At 44.5% G+C, this 19,676-nt stretch overlaps 1 protein-coding gene across 4 annotated transcripts in view; it reads left to right on the forward strand.

The window, feature by feature from the left end:
• TMEM255A (transmembrane protein 255A) overlaps positions 1–19,676 on the forward strand; it is a 107,724-nt gene that overhangs the window by 42,294 nt on the left and 45,754 nt on the right. For 2 of the 4 annotated variants that reach the window (XM_046673793.1, XM_046673791.1), the window contains exon 3: positions 16,123–16,232. In XM_046673793.1, the coding sequence (XP_046529749.1) occupies positions 16,128–16,232 (105 nt within the window). In that variant the 5' untranslated portion in view covers positions 16,123–16,127. Of the gene's footprint in view, positions 1–16,122; positions 16,233–17,946; positions 18,129–19,676 lie in introns of those variants that run through there. The other 2 variants (XM_046673790.1, XM_046673792.1) reach the window with 1 other exon arrangement.

Consider the following 19,676-nt stretch of genomic DNA (forward strand, 5'->3'; position numbering starts at 1 on the left):
GGTCCCATGATAAGGAGAGTTCTTGGTGAGGGGACCTTATCCATGGCAGCAGAATGAAGAGGGGAATTTGCAGTCAGGCTTTTTGAGGCCCTTCTGATTTTACCAGCTTGTCAAGACATCTCTTAATATTAATTTAGGGCTTACATCACAAGTGACGTATTGAATGTCTGGATGTCAATTTAAATCTTGGTCATGATCGAGACTTTTAGGGAGTAGGAGAAGCGCCTCCCTAGGAAGTGAAATAGGCACTTGGCCAGGAGGAAGAGGGCCACATGGTGAAGTGATGATCAAAAAACATTAACTTAAGAGGTGTTCCCCTTTATGGCCATTAAAGGCATTTGAGGGACCTGTGTGGCATTGGTGCAGGGAATGCATGTCCCCAGGGGGCGTGAATTTAGACTAATCAATGCTTGTGGCAAAAGTGACACCGAGTGGGGGGTCCATTTGCCACTTTGTCACTTAAATAAGAGTTTTCTGGGGAGCTCAGTGTGTCTTTCAATTAAACCAACTTCCTGGGGCCTATAGGAGAGGTGGAAGTTCTATTGAATGCCTTAAGAGTCGGCATTATGTATTCTGAGAAGCAAAATGAGTATCTTTGTCACTATCAGTGATGTCTATAACTCCAAAGGAGATAAGGAGTATCCTGGTAAGGTCTTGTAGTGTGGCCTTAGAATATGTAGAGACATGTGTGGCCTTGATTTATATTTTGGGTATCTATGAGGCAAGAGATTCCCAGGGTTCTTTACTCCAAAGGGGGCAACTTTAGGCAATGGCCCAAGAGTTTGTAAAAATGTGCAGATGGGACTATTTGTTGGCCGGGGCATCCAATGTTAAAATGACTACCTTAAGTGTGGCCAATTGCACTGACTCTTGTGTGCCATCCTTTTCAGGGACATCCTGGTTAAGGGATGAAAAACAGCAACATTCTACTGAACTCCATCAAGTATGATAACGCAATGCCATCCATAAAGTGTATGAACTCCCATTATTGGTCACTCATTTGATCCTAAGGGGGTCTCCAGGCAGCCAAGGATCTAGGAGATGGTTGATCTCCTCCAGCATCATGGCATCTGGCAAGTGACTGAGGACAGAGGAAGCCACCCCCCCTGTAGCTGAGATCTACTAGAGGGCCCAAGTTTGACCTCGTCCTGTGGCAAGGATGCCTCTTCAATAGCTGTGATGTGTTTGTGGGGTGCTGCTTCCATGACCCAAGGCATAATGGGCAGCTGAGTATAGAAGGTTATAGGCTCCAAGACTGTGAAAGCCTCTGTTTTCAGGAGACCTCAGTACGTGGCCAGCAGTTGCTATCCTAATAGCATACAGTGAAAGGTCTATTAAGGGCAGTTTCTTGCATCAGAAGCCTATAGACAACTTATGGTCGTCGTAGGTGGCCTAGAGATTCTAGGAGGCATGAATAGAGGTTGCTAAAGCTACAACAAAGGAGTCTCTGAGGGCACTAACAGTAGCGCTTGTTGATTTCAATTTGGACAGATTCTAGAGCTCTTTGTGAGAAGACCCCACTCAAGGTGGGCCAACTTGCAAGTAACAGCATCAGTGAGATAAAGTAAAATTTGTAAATGAAGACTATGGTGCCTCCAGAACCAAAAAAAGACTAAAAGATATTCGACTTGTATTAACATTGTGGATGCTGAAGGGGTCAATAGCTGTTTCCTGACAGAGTCAGAGATGGAGCAGCCCTTGGTTTATCAAATAATTTTCAGGAATGTAACAGACATAGTGGGGCCTTACACTTTATGTGTGGCAGTGGTCTATCTCCTTTTTGTGAGCTCCTTTGTATTTGTATGTCCTTAACAAACATGTCAAAGAAATTTCCTTGGAGGAGGATGTCCCCAATGTAATGTCATATCTGTGTTACTAGAGAAAGGTAGATGCAGTTAGGATCTTGCCTGCAAAGACTGTGAGATAGCAAGGCTGCTGAGGTACCCCATGGGCAGCCTGGAAAAAGTATATTGTGCTCCTTCAGAGGTAAGGCCAAATAGCAGTTGAGAGGCTGTTGAAATAGACACCAAACAGAATTTATTATCAATATCTGTAATAGCAAAATATTTACCAGTTGCTGAGTGGATGGAGGCAGTAATTCCCAAAGCATTGGGTATTGGATATGGGAGCCTTAACGGATGGGACCACAGCATTGAGGTTGCAGTTATCTACTGTGAGGCACCATTCATTCTTTCCAGGTTTAAGAACAGGCCAAATTGGGATATTAAATGGAGGAGCAGTGGGGATAATCACTGCTTCCCTAATTAGGTCTTATATAATAAGTTTTAATCCTTGAAGGCCCTGTTTAAGTTACATTGGGCCATACTATTTTAACTGGGGAATCCACAGCATCTCATTTAGTCAAGCCAATTTTTAAGTTCCAGAGACTTTATTTAATTTTAATTTTATCATTGAGTCAGAGTGTTCATGGCCACTACAGGATATTTTAGGGAAAGGAGTGCTATGACCATGGGGAATTTAGGCAAAATAATAATTCTAATGGTTAAGGTGAGGCATACCTATTTGTCCTCTATTTTATATTCAGTAACTCTCTTAAGATTATAGAAGGTACCTTGTTTAAATTTAATGGGTCCCCAGGTATAACTGTAACTTGAGACCAGTATTGATTAAATCCATGAAGGTTTGCCAATTGATGCATTTCAGCAAATGTTGAAGTTAATTCAGAACCTATGTTGTAAGGGTGAAAAAGCCGGTCAACGCACTTGTGTCTTTTTGCTGTATAAATTCCTTTAGTAAATTTTGGATTTCCAGTTGTGTCAAATTGTGGACCTTTGTTTCAATTTAATTTTTTTTCCCTGCAACCCTGAGGACTGAGCTCTTTGCTGCCATGGAGCCATAAGCAGCAGAATGGGGCAGCAGAAGAGCACTAAGGCCACAATTCTGCTATGGCCCCACTCTTTCCCCTACAGGGGCTTCCTTTTTCTCCCCCTCTTTTTTCTCTGTAAAAACTCCCTGATAATAATTTATATTTCTAGCCACATAAAGCCACTGCTGTCAGTTTCTGTGTCTGCCCAATCACCTGTGATGTGGACCTCCTGGCGGTTAAGGTTCAGGGGCCCTGGGGCCTGCCTCATAGGCAGCTGCCTCCTCCTTCAGGGAACGCCAGTCATTCTTCCCAGAGTTGAGGTCCACATCCAGTAAGATCATTTTGTCTATGGCCTTGATGGGATCTGTCAAGCCCTGTGATCATAAGTTTAGCCCTTTGGTGTGCTGGTAAGCAGCAGCACTAGGCAAAGCCCAGGTGCTTGGCTAAGTGTTATGCATTGAGAGGGCAATTAAGTATGAAATACTCCTTCCCATTTTTTAAAATCATCAGTACTTGGGCCATGGGCCACCGTGGACATGCACCTCCATATCTTTAGGGGTCAAGAGAGTATACACGACAGCAGCAAGAGAAGCAGCAGCACAGGAGAGAAGCAAGGATACTACCCTTGCCTGAACAACAATGACTATTAGGCACCTGGGATGCCAGGCTTAATTCTCCCCAGAATGGTGTCTCCTTCCTTTCCACAAACCTCACAAAGAGGTGTCCCTGGGGCTGTCCTGGCAGTGCACAATCACAAACAAGTTTTGCATGGCTGCCCGAGCAGCTAGTGACAGTAACCAGGCTAGACAGTGTGACCAGAGAGCTATAGCCCCACTCTTGGCAACTGGGACTCAAGTGCCAACTGGTTAGGATGCTGTGTGTGCTGCTTTCACAGGCGGGAGCCTCAGAGACCGCCTGTCAAACACAGGCCAAACCCAATGGCATATCATGGTGTGGCATAGTCAATTAGCAACAATTCTTATCTTGAGGATTAGAACATTTACAGTGGGAAGAGATGACAATACCTGGCAAAGACAACACGGTGCCAGGCAAGCCAAAGTGCAAGTCCACCAACAACTAGCAGTTCTGTCCCAGACAGCATTTGTCATGTGATGGAACCAGTTAATTAGCCATGAACAGTTAATTAAAGTTGACCAGGTGTCCTTGGTCGTGGTTGGCCCATCCTGTTCACGATGCCAATTGTTTTGGTCACCTCCTCTTTACCCAACTGGTGAGGGAGAGATCCAACCCTAGGGTTATGGGGACGACCAAACACACAACACCCAACACTGGAAAGATGAGATTGATAGCAGTTTATTAGTCACATGTACTCACAGCCTGAAGGAGGGAGACCCTGCACGTCACACAGAGCCACAAGGGGTTTGCACTTGGGAACAGAGGGAACAACCAAGGGTTGTGGAAGGCAGGGTTTGTAGTACCAAGAGGATGGGGTGACCCTGGTCCCCGTGGGAGGATGTGATTGGCTTGTTTACATAATTCTATGGGCTGACAGGGAAGTGAAGCCCACCACTCAGGGATAAGCAGGAACTGTGCCTGGTATCTGTGATAAGGAGGGTTTTTTGGCTAGAGGACCTTATCTGTGTAGGCAGAGTGGGGAGGGGAATGTGCACTTAGGCCATTTGAGAGGCTCCCAATTTTACCAATGTCAAGGCAACACATAATATTAATTTTAGGCCATATGCCGCATTCCTTTTTTTTCTCTTTCTGATTTAAAAGACAACTACATAAAGCAATCATGACAAATCTGTGTTGATGGACGTACAAGGTATAAAGATGTAATTTGTATGACAATAACAACACAAAGGAGAGGGGAGCGAATGGAACTATCTTGGAGCAAAGTTCTTAAATAATATCGAAATTAATTTGGTATTAATTTCAACCAGATTTTTTTATAGGTTAACACGTGAATTGCAATCCCCAGGGAAGCCACTAAGAAAATAACTGAAAATATAGTAAAAGAAACAAGATAATTAAAATGGTAGACTAGAAAATAATCCATTTAACACAAAACAAAGCAGTAATGGAGGAACTGATGAACAAAAAAGACATGAAATACAGAAAACAAATAGCAAAATAACAGACATAAATCCTACCTTTTGGTAATTACATTAAATTCAAATAGATTAAGTACTATAACCAAAAGGTAGAAATTGGATAAAAAAGCATGATCCAATTATATGCTGTCTACAAGAGACATGCTTTGAATTCAAAGACACAATTAAGTTGAAAGTACAAAGATGGAAAAAGATGTATCATGAAAACAGTGAGCAAAAGAGAATTAGAGTAGATATACTAATATCAGACAATATAAACTTTAAGACAAAAATTGTTACTAGAGACAAGGAAAGACATTTCATAATGAAAATAGGGTCACTAATTCAGGGAGATATAACAATTATAAATATATACATACCTAAAAACAGGACCCCCCCATATACATGAAGCAAAAACTGACAGAATTGCAGGGAGAAATAGACAATACAACAATAATCGCTGGGTACATTACTACCAGCCTTACAGACTTTTTAAAAAAAATGAATACTGTGGACAGTTGTATACCAACAAATTAGATAACCTTGATGAAATGGACACACTTTTAGAAAGACACAAGTTACCAAAACTGACTCAAGGAGAAATATGAACTCTGAACAGACCTATATAAGTAAAGTGATTGCATCGGTAATCAAAAATTCCCACCAACAAAAGCCCAGGACCAGATAGCTTCACTGGTGAATTCCACGAAGCATTTAAAGAAGAATTAACACCAATCCTTCTGCTTAAGCTAGAAATCTCCCTTGATTCTTCCCTTTCTATCACCCCTCCCTTATGTACCCTAAGTGCTTAATACAATGCTTGGTACATAGTAGGCATGTATTCATTTATTCAATGAATATTGAGCTCTTACCATATTCCAGGTACCGTTCTAGGCATTAGACCTACAACAGTGAACAAAACAATTCCTAACCTTGTGGAACTTACATCCTAGGGAACAAATGAATGAATGAGTAAATCTTTTAAGCCTTAAATCAGGCACCACTTCCTCCTATGCCCCCTGCCTGGGTTAGGAACCCCTTCTCACTCTTCTTTCGGTATCCAGCATACACTTTTGCCATTACACTTCATTTTCTGTTCCGAAATTATCTTTTTTACAAATTTCTCTCCCTCGCTTAACTGTGAACTCCTTGAGAACAGGATCTGAATCTTGTTTATTTCTAGGACTTGGCACATAGCCAGTGCTCAATAAGGGTTTGTTCTATACCATTCCTACCCTCTCTGGTTCGATTCCACCTCTAGACTCTCCCACACACACACACACAACTTAGTGTGGTGAGGAACACTGGTCAGTTCTTTGTTTTTCCTTGATTCCAGGTCTATTTCATACATAGGACACTGGGGTGGTGCCCCTCAGGCAAAGCCTAGGAGTCTTTTTTTTTTTTAAAGATTGGCCCTGAGCTAACATCTGCTGCCAATCTTTATTATTATTTTTCTTCTTCTCCTCAAAGCCCCCCCAGTACATAGTTGTATATTCTAGTTGTAGGTCCTTCTGGCTCTGCTATGTGGGACGCCACCTCAGCATGGCTTGATGAGCGGTGCCATGTCCCTGCCCAGGATCTGAACCGGCGAAACCCTGGGCCACCGAAGCAGAGCGCGGGAACTTAACCACTCGGCCACGGGGCGGCCCCAGCCTAGGAGTCTTGAAGCACTCTCAACTGCCCTTGGAGAAGAGTCTGCTCAGCCCTTTCTTTGAGTTTAGAGAGGGTTGTTGCAGTCATCTCCCTTTTGATCCTTTTGGTCCTGAAAGGCTACCCTTTCCACTGTAAACTGGGGCCTTAAAAATTCCAAGCAGTGCCCTCATCCTGGGTCAGATCCCTGTGGTGATTCTGGGGTACACTCCGGGGGCCTGAGGTGGAAGTTTTTCAAATTGAAGAAACAAAGATCAGCAAGAAAGTGTGACTAGCTCATACTACTGGGAAAACATCTCGAATCATAGATTCTGGTGAGGAAGGCCAAACATAGTCAGCTTGGATGTAAAGTACACCATGTCATTTGAGTATTTGAGTGGTGGGACATGGCAGTCACCTAGGTCTCTGCTGCATTTCCTACCTGTTAGGGAGTATAGTACTGACTATAGAATTTCCGCAAGTCGGTATAATAACCTCTGTGCGTCTAATGGAAAAATAGGCCAAGAAGGGTTAATTACACCAGGGGACTCCAGTCACTTTGTGAGGAGAGGCCATTTTTCATTTCACCTAAGCCTTGAGAACACCTAAGCGGGGAGGGGAGGGATATATGCTTGTGTGTGTGTGTGAATGTGTTGGAGGAAGCTGTCAGTGAAGGCCTTGAAGCTGGGAGGGGGGCACTAAGAATGCTGGATCTAAGGGGATTCAGAAGGTGGATAATAATGACAGGAGGGGGTTAAAGGAGCCGACAGGGAAGACCCTAGGGGCGAGAGGGAGGCTGACAGTAAAGGTCTTTGGAGTGGGGAAGAACTGACAATCTGACAGTGATGACCCTACACAGAGCCATAGAGGGGCTGCTGCTGTTTGCTGAATTCCCTTACTATTTGCTCCAGTGTCCTAGTTGGGGCCCCTGAGCTGGACTAACAATGTACGTGCCCCACTACAATGCCAACACATCAAACAAGCCACCATTAGAACAGGATCATTTTCCTCCAGGCAGCTGCTTGCTGCAATCATTCTGCTGATTAAATTTCATTCTGGAAAGTACTGCACAGACATTAATCAGGTGTCACAGGCACTCCATCCTATAGAGCCAAAGCCTCTCTGACCTTTAAAAATACACCAAACAGTTGCTAGAACACATCTCCCTAGGGAGGACAGGTCCTCGGGCCAGCCCACAGATATCATGCTGTCCTCGCCCCCTTCTAACCGATCTTCCTCTCCCCTGGAGACAGAAAAGGGTAACAGAGACCTTTCTGACGTTTTTGCCTCCGGGACTCTGGTCAGCCTTCCATCTTGATGGTGCCAGCGATGCCCTACATTATGTGGATTTGAAGGTCTGGAAGGGCTTCCCCATCTCAAAATAACCTCCCCACTAGCCTGCTCCACTGCCTGACATTTTCACTGTAAGAAGCACTCCTCCCAGTTAGAACATTGTAGTCTCTAGAAATCCCATTTAAACAAAAGAAAATAAAACTAGCTTATCTGGAAGAGAGAATCCATAAATAATAATGGCACCTTACAATCACAGAGCACGTCTCCTTGCTTTCAATGTACTTTGCCATATGTTATCTCATCTTTACGTCAACCCTGTGAAGAAGATATTATAATTATCCCCATTTTGCAGATATCAAAATGGAGGCTCAGAGAGATTAATTAATTTGGTCAAAGGCCTAGGGTAGAAAATGGTCGCCTGATGCCAAGCCTTAAGCACTCTGTCATGCTAACACAAATCAATACTGGCAACTGAGAGTTCTAAAAAGAGATGTATTTTGATGGGAGTTCAAGCAGTGGCTGAGGTCACCTCCAAGTAGGGTGTTAGAGAAAGGGCCCTGGAGACAATGAGGGTAAGAGGAGGCAGATGGGGAAGTGAGGGAGTGGAAAGCAGCCTGGTTTCCTTCAATTCAGATATTAGTATTAGTGCTCTCCTATTTCTTTGCCCCAAGCTGGTAGGTGGCAAACAAAGTGCCTTATTTCTAGTTGGGCCATTCTGCCAGAAGTAGTGGAGAGCTCCTGGATAGTGGAGGAGGGAAGGTCACGTATTTGTGTTGCCCTGGGTTGGTCTGCCCTTGGTAATGTGTACCAACAGCCTCTGGCTGCCCACTCTCTTCAGGCGGTGCCCATTCAATTCCAGGGCATTAGCATTAAGACAGAGCATTATAACATTGTATCAGTAATGTAAGACAGTGCCCTGTCCTTAAAGCATGTCATTTAAAATGCAGTGTGTAGTAGACTGCAACTTAATTGGAAAGGATGCTTTGGACCATTCGGGATGCTACAGAACATTTGGCATAGCCATTAAAAATTGTTCTCCAGAGCCCAGGAAACTAATTGCAAATGGTTAGGTAATGCACAGCTGATGGAAAGATTTTCCCTTAAACTGATTTCATGGTATATTTACAGGGATGTTTATTGCAGTATTGCTTGTAACCATGAAAAACTGGAACTAAATTAAATGTCTAACCATAAGGGGTTAAATAAGTCTGAAACATTCACACCATGGAATGTTATGCAGCTGCTAAAAAAAAGGAGGTAAATCTCTATATACTGACATGGAAATATGCCCATGAAATAGTATTGAATTTTTTAAAAAGTAAAGTTACAGAATAATATTTATAGTTTGCTTTCATTTTTGTTCACTATCTATGTGTGGGACTGTGTGTGTGTGTATATATGCATACACTTATATATGCATAGGGAAAGTGGGAAAGTCTGGGAAAATATACAACAGACTTTTAATAGAGATTACCCCCAAAGAGTGAGATTGGTGAGGAAAAGACTTCCACTTGTTAATTCATACACTGCCATATTATTTGAAATTTAGGTGCATGTTTCACTTTTGTACTTGTTGGCTATTTGTTAAAGGAAGGCAGCTTTTATTGAACAGCCCCTTCCTCATTATAGCAGGATTCTGGGTTCCTGGGCAGAGCTGAGAGGCAGGCATGGAGTCAGGTGCATTTCACCTTCAATAGAACTTCTTACAGGTCCAATTGAACTGCAATGCTATGTTTCTTTTAAACAGTTAAGACACTAAAATACAACCTTACCAAAGGAACCCTCTCTAATAAACAAAGTCGATCCCTCTATTTTATCCTTCTGTTCTGTCTATCCCTTAATTTCCCCCCACCCCACTGCAGGCAGAGTTCCTTTTGTCTTCCCAGACAGGTCAGTTTCCCAGAAAGCTGTTCCTTTCAGGCAATCCACAGAGTAGACAGCCCCCTACCGGTGTAACTTCTGGGGCATAGAAAGAGCAGGACCAGAAAAAGTACTTGCCCACCTGCCGGCACCAACAAGCTTTAATCACACAATGAAAGAGAAGTAGAAATTCCCTTGAGAGAGGAGACGCATTGCCTGAAACTTGTGCTCAGACAAGGAAGACTAAAAGCAGAGCCGTGTGTGTGTGTGTGTGTGTGTGTGTGTGTGTGTGCGTGTGTATGTGTGTGAGAGAGACAGAGACAGAGACAGAGAGATAGAGAACCAAAGTAGGAGGGTCCTGAGCGGCCCCAAACACACACTGCAGACAGGACAGAGTGCAATTTACAAAACATTCACCTGTTTATTTAATTTGCTTATAAAATAGAATTTGGAGGGTATGGGGTTTTTTTTTTTTTTGCTAATTTTAATACTAACACATGCTCATTGAATATATTTGAAAGATACAGAAAAGATAAAGAAGGTAGTCATCTGTAATTCCACCTCCCAGAGATAACTACAGTGAATATTTTTATGACTTTCCTTCTAGTCATTTTCCCCTGCATATATATGCAATTTTAAACAAAATTGGGATCAAACTATGCAAGCAGTTCTTAGCCTACTTTTTCACTCATTATTATGGATATTTCTATGTTCTTAATACTTGAAAACACGAGTGTAATAGCTGTATAATATGTGCATCATACGGCTGTGGTATCATCTAGTCAATCATTCCTCTAATTCTGGGCATTTCAGGTTTTTTCCAATTTTTCTCCTTATTATAAATAACATTGCCATATACATCCTTCCACATAAATCTTAGTCTGGATTTCTCTTTCCTTAGTACAGATTCCCAGAAGTGGAATTACTGGGTCATAGAGTGTAAACATTTTTAAAGGCTCTATAGAGCAGTTTGAACTGGGAGCAAATCTATTGATTCCCAGAAACTACTGAACACAGAAATCCTCTCCAGTCCAAACCAGAACCAAGCAGTTGGACAGACACACCCCCGCCTGTGACAATGCCACATCTAATTAGGTGTTTAATGAATGTTTTTTGATGGGGATAAAGGAAAAGGATGTACCAAGCTCTGTAATTAATTAGAGAAAGGAAACAGGGAAGTTACAGCTTAACTGTATCCTATTCGATCATCCTCACCAACCACCATCTCTGGCAGGTAAACCAGGGCATGCAAACTTTGAGACCCACCAAATGATCCCCCAACACGTTCCTGTGGAACTAAGGCCACCCACCCTCATCTCCTGCCTCTTGTCTCCTGATTAAAAAGTCATACATATGATGAATTTTTCTGTATGGATTTTTTCCTTCAGTAAATAGTTTACTGTATAAAATATGTTAATTATGTTTACTCATTGACTGATCTTGCTCTACCCTTAACATCTTGTGATTATTAACCTCTATTACGTTTATTCTAAAGTTCAAAAAAGCGTTATCTAGCCTTTTCGAATATCAAGATTTCCCTACTATATTCATTGCGGCATGCATTATTGTTCTTTGTTGCTGCTTTATGCCTTCAAATTAGGAAAATGTGAAATTCTGTGGAAAAAAAAGACTTTGATCTTAAAAAGAAACTACCTCCTTTCTGTAGTGAGAAACAGATTGTTTGTTTTCCAAAACTTTCCTATCAAGAATTTACTTGTAGAGTTGGCCCAATGGCGTAGCAGTTAGTTTGCGCACTCTGCTTCGGTGATTGGAGCTTGGCTCCCGGAGGCGAATCTATGCACTGCTTATCAAGCCATGCTGTGGCAGGTGTTCCACATATAAAGTAGAGGAAGGTGGGCATGGATGTTAGCTCAGGGCCAGTCTTCCTCAGCAAAAAGAGGTGGATTGGTGGCAGATGTTAGCTCAGGGCTAATCTTCCTCAAAAAAAGAAAAAAGAATTTATTAGAAGTATGTGTACCTGGATCATTTTGGTGTTTTGTTAATGTTTCCAATGTACTTTGAAATCAGAATCATTTCCTTATATTCATTTTCATATAATTCTCCTGATGCTCTTCATCACACATTAGTGATCAGAAACAAGACGTAATTTCCACTCCCTGCCCGTCGGAGCTAAGTAGGTCTCATAATATAAGTTGAAGGGAGTTTCATTGTGCAAGAATGAACTACTGTTGGGTTTGATTGATTGAAGATGGACTTTGATGTAGTATATTTGAAAGCTATTAAATGCAACTTACAATGCTTAACAAAAATATATTATTTTATTATTGAAAAAGTTTACTTTTTAAAAGGAGCATCTAACTGTGAAAACAAATAAACAAACAAAAGTAAAAGTATGCATGGAGAAAAAAATCTGGAAAATGCATTCCAATCTGTAAACTGATGTTATCTCTGGGGAGCAGCCTTGTGGGGGAGAAGGTAATCTGCTGCATCATGCACCTCTGCAGTTTGGGGAATTTTTACAGTGTCATGTTTTATCTCAGTAAGCAGAAAAAAAGCAATAGATAAAAGTTTCACGTATTCAACAAGTAATTTAAATGCCTACTATGTACCAGGCATAACTAAGTGATCTTTATAGAAATCGTGAAAGCTAAATAAAAAGAAGACTTTGGGTATGCGCCACAGAGAACAATAATGAAGACAACAATGAAAACAACGGAGCAGGTGGAGGTCCTAAGGCAGTTGTGGACTGTGACACGGTGTTGCCTGCCTGCCTGCTGGGCCTGCCCTTAGCCTCTGGCTCTTATCTGTGGCTCCCACTGGATGTCTAGCATCCAGCTGAACTCCAATCTGGCTTCTTGACTGGCCCTTCTTGTCAGTGACTGTAACCAGGTGTGTCTTTTTTTTTTTTTTTGAGGAAGATTAGCCCTGAGCTAACTACTTCCAATCCTCCTCTTTTTGCTGAGGAAGACGAGCCCTGAGCTAATATCCATGCCCATTTTCCTCTGCTTTATACGTGGGACACCTACCACAGCATGGCTTTTGCCAAGGGGTGCCACGTCCGCATCCGGGATCCGAACCCATGAACCCCAGGCCGCCGAGGAGTGGAACGTGTGAACTTAACCGCTGTGCCACTGGGCCAGCCCCACAGGTGTGTCTTAAGCACTAAAACATCTCCTTTGCAAAGTAAAGCCAAGAGGCTGTGAGGACGCAGGCACTTTCACATGCTGATGGTGGGAATGTACTTTGCTGAAAATATTTTGGAGGACAATTTGGCAATATGTATTAAAAGTTTTAAAAATATCTGCCTCGATGATAAAAATCAGAATAGTGGTTACCTTTAGGAGGGTTACTGGCTGGGAAGGGGGCTCAAGGGAGCCATCTGGGATGTTGGAAAGGTTCAACATCTTGATCTGGGTGGTGGTTACAAGAGTATATGTATATGTAAAAAAAATCATCAATATGTACACTTAAGACTTGTGTACTTTAATATATGCATTGATAAAATGGTTTTTGTTTGTTTGTTTTGCTGAGGAAGATTCACCCTGAGCTAACATCTGTTGCCAATCTTCCTCTTTTTCGTATGTGAGCTGCTGCCACAGCATGGCGACTGCCAGATGAGTGGTACAGGTCTGCGCCTGGGAACGGAACCTGGGCTGCCAAAGCAGAGCATGCTGAGCTTAACCACTAGGCCACCAGAGGCTGGCCTAAAATGTTTTAATTAGAGAAAATATATTTGGAATTTTTGAACCAACAATTCCACTATAATATTGTATCCTATGGTAATAAAAATGCAAAGGTTTAGTTCACTGTGTTATTTATAATGTTGAAAAGTTAAAAACTTTTAAAATATCTGATAACGAGGGGCTGGCCCCGTGGCCGAGTGGTTAAGTTCGCGCGCTCCGCTGCAGGCGGCCCAGTGTTTCGTTGGTTCGAATCCTGGGCGCGGACATGGCACTGCTCATCAAACCACGCTGAGGCAGCGTCCCATATGCCACAACTAGAAGAACCCACAACGAAGAATACACAACTATGTACCGGGGGGCTTTGGGGAGAAAAAGGAAAAAATAAAATCTTTAAAAAAAAAATAAAATAAAATAAAATAGGAAAATTTAAAAAAAAAAAATATCTGATAACGAGGAATGGTAAATAAATGATGTTCCATCCATTTAAAATCATATTATCAAAAATTTCTTATTGGTATTGGAAAACACTTATGATATAGTATTTGGTAACTAAAGCAGGTCACAGAATAGGAAGAAAACAACAATAAGGTAAAGACAAGAACCAGTTTTGTTCTGTGGTGCTGTGGCGATTTTCCCAGTACCCAAAGAAAATGACTGGCTGACCATGGGAACCAATCAAGCTTCATGGGCAAAATAACACCATCAACTATGGTTCTCTCAGTGAAGATTCTGCTGTTCGTGGTATAGGCACTGGGTACCAGGCATTGACCTAAGGTAGTCTGGTGGGCACAACTCCAACCTCAATAGAGATGTTTGGACTCATTGAGGTTCTCCATTATTCTGAAGCTTCCTTTCTACCCTTGGTCAACTCAAGTCTAGGAGCTGAGAGGTGGGTGATGATAACCAGGGTGGAGACAGAATGGTTGGGATGTATATATAGTATGCGTGTGTGTGCATTTGCGAATACTTGTGTGGCTACCATTTCAAATATGCATGAATGCATGTACATGTAGGTATCCGTGTAGACATGATCCCTTTAGCCCACATTCCCAAATTTGGAATCAGGAAGGTGCTATGGTGGTTTAACTAGTCAAACTGATCATCAAAATAAGGAGATGATCGAGTGCTGTGGCCATTCTCAGGCTGACCGTGTAGAGACAGAGTGCCATGTGGCATTTCTCTAGTGGTCCAAAGGCTTCTGGGAAGCATGGTCATCATTGGTCTGAAGAAGACAGAGAGAAGCAGGCTGCAGCCCCATCGGCAAATGTGTCCTCATGCTATAAAACAGTTTGCAACCTAGGGCAACATTGTATATCGATTAAGCTTGCAATGAAAAGGATTTATTTTAAGCCATCTTAATAATTTCTTCTTTATCAGAAGCTAACCAGGCAGTTTTATAGTAGCCCTCACTGGCATGAAAGACCTCTGCCTTCATCCAGGTGGGCTGCCTATTGGTAAATTTTACTATGAGCCTATTAATGTATAAAATCCACGTGTGTTTTGACATGAAGAAAACCAGAATGGAGCCCATGAAAAATCGCCTCTTGCTTTTTAATCGTCCAGCTCATTCTGAGTTAAAATAAACTTTCTTTTGGAGGAAAGGGGGTCTTCGTGTCCGGCTTGGTTAAAACGTGGGCTTTTTTCTTCCCTTGTCCCCATTCTAGGCCCTCTGCTTGTCCCAGATCCTCTGTCCAGACAAGCACACCATCTCTGCAGAGAAGACTGCTACTACTCTCTGAGCTGCTGCAGCAGCTGCTATTGTCACTGCTACTGGTCTCGAAGTCATTTTTAACTTGACTGAGAGCCTGCTGTGTTCCAAGTCCCATAAGATACCCCCAGAGACAGTATGAAGGAAATATACAGTATACAGTTCTTTTAAATAGCCAGCTCTTCTCATACTTTTTAAAACAGCATTTAGTTTGCGCGCAGGATTCAAGAATATGGATGTTGCATAAAGCAAAGCTCGTCTCCATTAAGGGCACCTCACTCATTTATGGCTTTGATTATAAAGGTCAAATTACATATGCCCTCTGTGTCAATTGATGGGTAATGTGTTTCTCTCTAAAGCGAAAAGGCCTCATTCTGTCCATCGAAACCAGCACAGTAACAAGTTCCTATCTGGCTTCTTTGGGGATCTCTGGCTGTATGGTGGCTGTCAGGGAGCCAAAATCTCTACAGAAGGTGTAAAACAGTCTTTTCCAGCCTGTATAAAAACCTCTTTTCTTCAAGGCTACTTTCACAGAAACAAAATCAGTTAATTATGAAGTACTCCTGAGAAATCAGCGCTGGTTGCTGGAGTCCTTCACATTAAATATATAAGACATTTAGAGTCGCGGGAGGAAGAGATAAGCAAACAGAACTGAAAACAAACATGGTACACCTATAAATACGGGATTTCTCTCTGCCTTTGCGGGGCTTAGGGAGACTCTGACACATAAGCCAAGCATGCTTAAGACGCACACCTCTACAATAATGGTCATCTTGTCTCTATCTAGGACATATATCACAGAGTTCTAAACTACATCTATCTTGTAGGGCTGCTAATAATACCTGACACAGCATTCAGCCTGGCCCCAGGGGTGCCCAAGTTCTTTACAAAGGGCTACCTTTTTAACCTTCAGGAAGCATCTTTTCTTCCCTTGGAAGATGGGAAAGGGCAAGGGCCCTTGGCTCCACTTTCTGGATAAGGAAACGAAGCCTCACAGTAGATTAGCAAGCCAGAGCTGGAAAGAACTAAGTACTCTTCTTCATCCCATCGCCTCTCAGGAGAGTTTTATACTTGATTTTGGCTTTCCTTTTGTTTTGTTTTGGCAAGGGGACATGGAGAGAGGGCTGCAGCAATCAGCAGGCGGAAGTGGTTGGAAGGAGACCTGGCAAGCAGAAGCTGGGAGCTCTCACTGGGACAGAATGGATGCCGTCAAACAGGTAAAGTCCCTGGGATGCCAGGCCCCGAGGGCTGAGTTTCCAGAGGGAGCTGGAGCCCACTGTTAATACCTTGCTCACCTTCCACCTCCTTTGGCCACCAGGCAAGTGTCTTGGGGCACTCCAAGGAGGCCTCATCCTGTTCTGCTGCTGTTTTGAGGACATCAGAACCACCCTTTGCGCCAACAACATAGTAATTGCAGCCCAATACCCTAATGGGGTCCAGAAGGAGGGGTTGGGGAAGGACTTGGCTGTCCTCCAAGATCAGGGACATTCCCACTTCATTCCCAGTTTCCCTTAGCAATCTACAGTGGATCTTTCACCATGACTTTTTCACTCTTTCCAAAGCTACTTGTGTTTTCATCCTGTTGCACTTCTTGGGCCTAATGAATTCCTTAGATTTTCAGTATGCTATATAGAATAATATTCTTTTCAGCTGCGATCGTGGGAAGAGCATTGACCTGGGAGTCCAGCAGATCTAGGTTCAAATCCCACCTCTGCCACTTACTAGCTCAGTGACTACAGGAAATTCTCACCCCTTTTCTTTCTTTCTTTCTTTCTCCAATGATAGCTTCTTTTGTTTTGTTTTGTTTTAGTGAGGAAGATTGGCCCTGAGCTAACATCTGTTGCCAATCTTCCTTTTTTTTTTTTCTCCCCAAACCCCCAGTAGACAGTTGTATATCCTAGTTGTAAGTCATTCTAGTTCTTCTATGTGGGACGCCACCACAGCGTGGCTTGACCAGCAGTGCTAGGTCTGCGCCCAGGATCAGAACCGGTGAACCCTGGGCCACCGAAGGGGAGCATGCAACTTAACCACTAAACCACCAGGCAGGCCCCTCATCCCTTTTCTAAGACTCAGTTTTTTCATCTGTAAAATGGGATTATTGCTATGTCCTCTTCCGGCTTTGCATGGCTGCTATGATGAGAAAATGAGATCCTTTGACATGAAAGCACCTGGAACAAATGCACAAACTGGGGTGCTGATGCAGAATCATATTTGCTTTAGCTGAATCTCCTTCAGAGCCCCCTAGCTCTTAGGGGGCTGTTGGTTCTAGAATTCTCAGATCTGGTGAGTAAGGCTGTGTTCCCTCTCTCCATCTCTGCATAATTTTATACACTCTGGTCACATCCCTTCCCAGCCTTCATCTTTCTAGACTAAAGAGTCTGCATTTGCTTAATCTATCTTTATATGGCTGCCCCTCCCCCCTCTCCCATCCCCTTGATTATAGAGTGGCCCTTCTCTGGATCATCTCCAGCTCCATTATGTCATTCTGAAAGCACTAAGACCAAACCTGCACAACTGTGTGTGTGTGTGTGTGTGTGTGTGTGTGTGTGTGTGTGTTCCTCAGCTCTGAACCTCTGACTCTGCCCCCTCCCCAATTATAAATGCTAGAACAGGATGCTTGCTCAAGACCCTCTCTCCAAACTACAGAGAAGGCCCGTTGGCCCCAGGCTGTAGCTTCCCCCTCTTTCTCTGCGCAGCCCTGGCCCCAAGGGGCTAAAACGGCTCCCTGTCTGGCTTGGGAGGCTGGGAGGTGGATAACTAGGATGGGGCGGGGGGGCCGACAGGGAGGGGGGGTGGTCTTGCGCAAGCGCACGCCGCTGCTCCGACCGCCAATGCTGCTGCCTCCTAGAGCAGAGGGAGGCAGGAGAGGAGGGAGGGAGAAAAGGGTAAGGGAGGGGGAGGCAGCACTTGGGCTGCAGCTCGCAACCAGAGGCAGTCTTTCTCAGCTCTCGGAGGGACCGGGAGCGCAGCCGCGGAGTAGGATGCTCTGCGGGGCGCCCTAAGCTGGGGGCGCGTGAAGCAGCTTCGGGGCCGGGGCAACAGGGCAGCTTTCACCATGCATCAGTCCCTGACTCAGCAGCGGTCCAGCGACATGTCCCTGCCCGATTCCATGGGTAAGTCTAGCTGTCCTGCCTAGGGGCGGCGGCGGCAGGGGGTGAGTGCGCTGCCCTCTGGACTGTGAGTGTCCTGGCCGCCCCGAGAGCCAGGGAGCTGGAAGTGGGGCTAGGGGGGTCCACGCGCCTCAGCGTCTGGGTCGTGGACCAGAGCCCCAGGGGAGCGGCCCAGAGGGGGCGGGGGCGACGCGCGGAGATCTGAGCGCCAGGCTTGCGTCGGAGTATCCCTGCCCCGGAGTGCGGGTGTGTGCGTGTTTGTGTGCGTGTATCAACAGACTTGAAGCCGGTGGTAAATCCCAGCTGTTTGGGGATCAAAACACTTGCCTGCAACCTGCGTCTTCGCTTTCCATTCGACGCTACCTCTTTGCAAAGTCCCCATCACTTCTAAGATCTCACGACTAACGATAATTAGAAGAAGCAGGGTCCTTGCCCCCTCCCAACTCTATCGGAGCTGCCTTGAAATTCAGAGCGGGGGGGGGGGGGGGGGCGCGGCTGACTTGCACCTCGCTGATGGGGGGGTTTACGCAACCCTGGGGGATGGGCGGACTGGCGGAGGGGAATTCCTGAGGAATCGCTCAAGCCCGCCAGCCCTGCGTCTGCAGCGGCAGGATCAACATTCCTTGAATTTGATTCCTATTCTGCTCCAAATGCACGGAATGTGCGTGTGTGAAAAAGGCGGGGCGGGGTGGGGGGGGGTGGTTCGAGTGAGAACGCGAGAAGGAAAGAGCGAGCGCGAGCCCGCGCATCTTCTGAAGTCAAGCTTTTCCTCTCTGGGTAGAATGGAGGGGGAGGGGGGCACCCACTAGCCTGATTTGGTTCAATACCTTTCTTCATCAAAACTGGGGGACAGCTACCTCCAGGCACCAACTTGGCTGCCCCTTGAAGCTGCTTTTTGGTAGTTACAAACAAAAACCAAACCCAGTCCCCTTCAGCTGTTAGGCACCTTCCCAAGCCCTGTGATTTCACTGGGCGGAGAAATTAATTTGGAGCCCAGGAGAGCGGGAGGGGATTGTCAAACCATGATCCCACCTAATCTCAAAATTCGCTTCGGTTACACTTTAACGAAATTGAATTCTCTCTTTCCAACATACTTTACATTCTGCAAAATCCCTCCGTCCCTAATTCCTGCCATCCAGTCTGCTCAGGTCTTCTCCGATGAATTTGCCGGAACATCTGGAGGGGAGGGGCCTGGGAGACGGTTGGACCCCCTATGGCAGCTCCCTACTGCCTACAAACGACTGAGTCGCAACAGAATTCGTTCACCAGAGGGGTCCCAGAAAGTGTTACCTCCTAGATGGTAGAAAGATCCGTATTTTCAATGGTTTTGCATGTTCGGTATAAGATTAGCTCTTTTTTAAGGGCATAGTTATTTGCAACGTGGTACAAATGAGGCCAAGGACTCGGGTCTGAATCCAGAACCCGACAGTACCAGATCCCCCTCCCTCCTGCCAGCTTTCTCTCCGTAACACACGCGCGCGCGCGCGCACACACACACACAATGCACTCCTCACCTTGGCCAGCTGTGGCGCCAACGCAGCCCTGGCTCCC

Source organism: Equus quagga, chromosome 10 (assembly GCF_021613505.1).
Source record: "Equus quagga isolate Etosha38 chromosome 10, UCLA_HA_Equagga_1.0, whole genome shotgun sequence".
Lineage (NCBI taxonomy): Eukaryota > Metazoa > Chordata > Mammalia > Perissodactyla > Equidae > Equus > Equus quagga.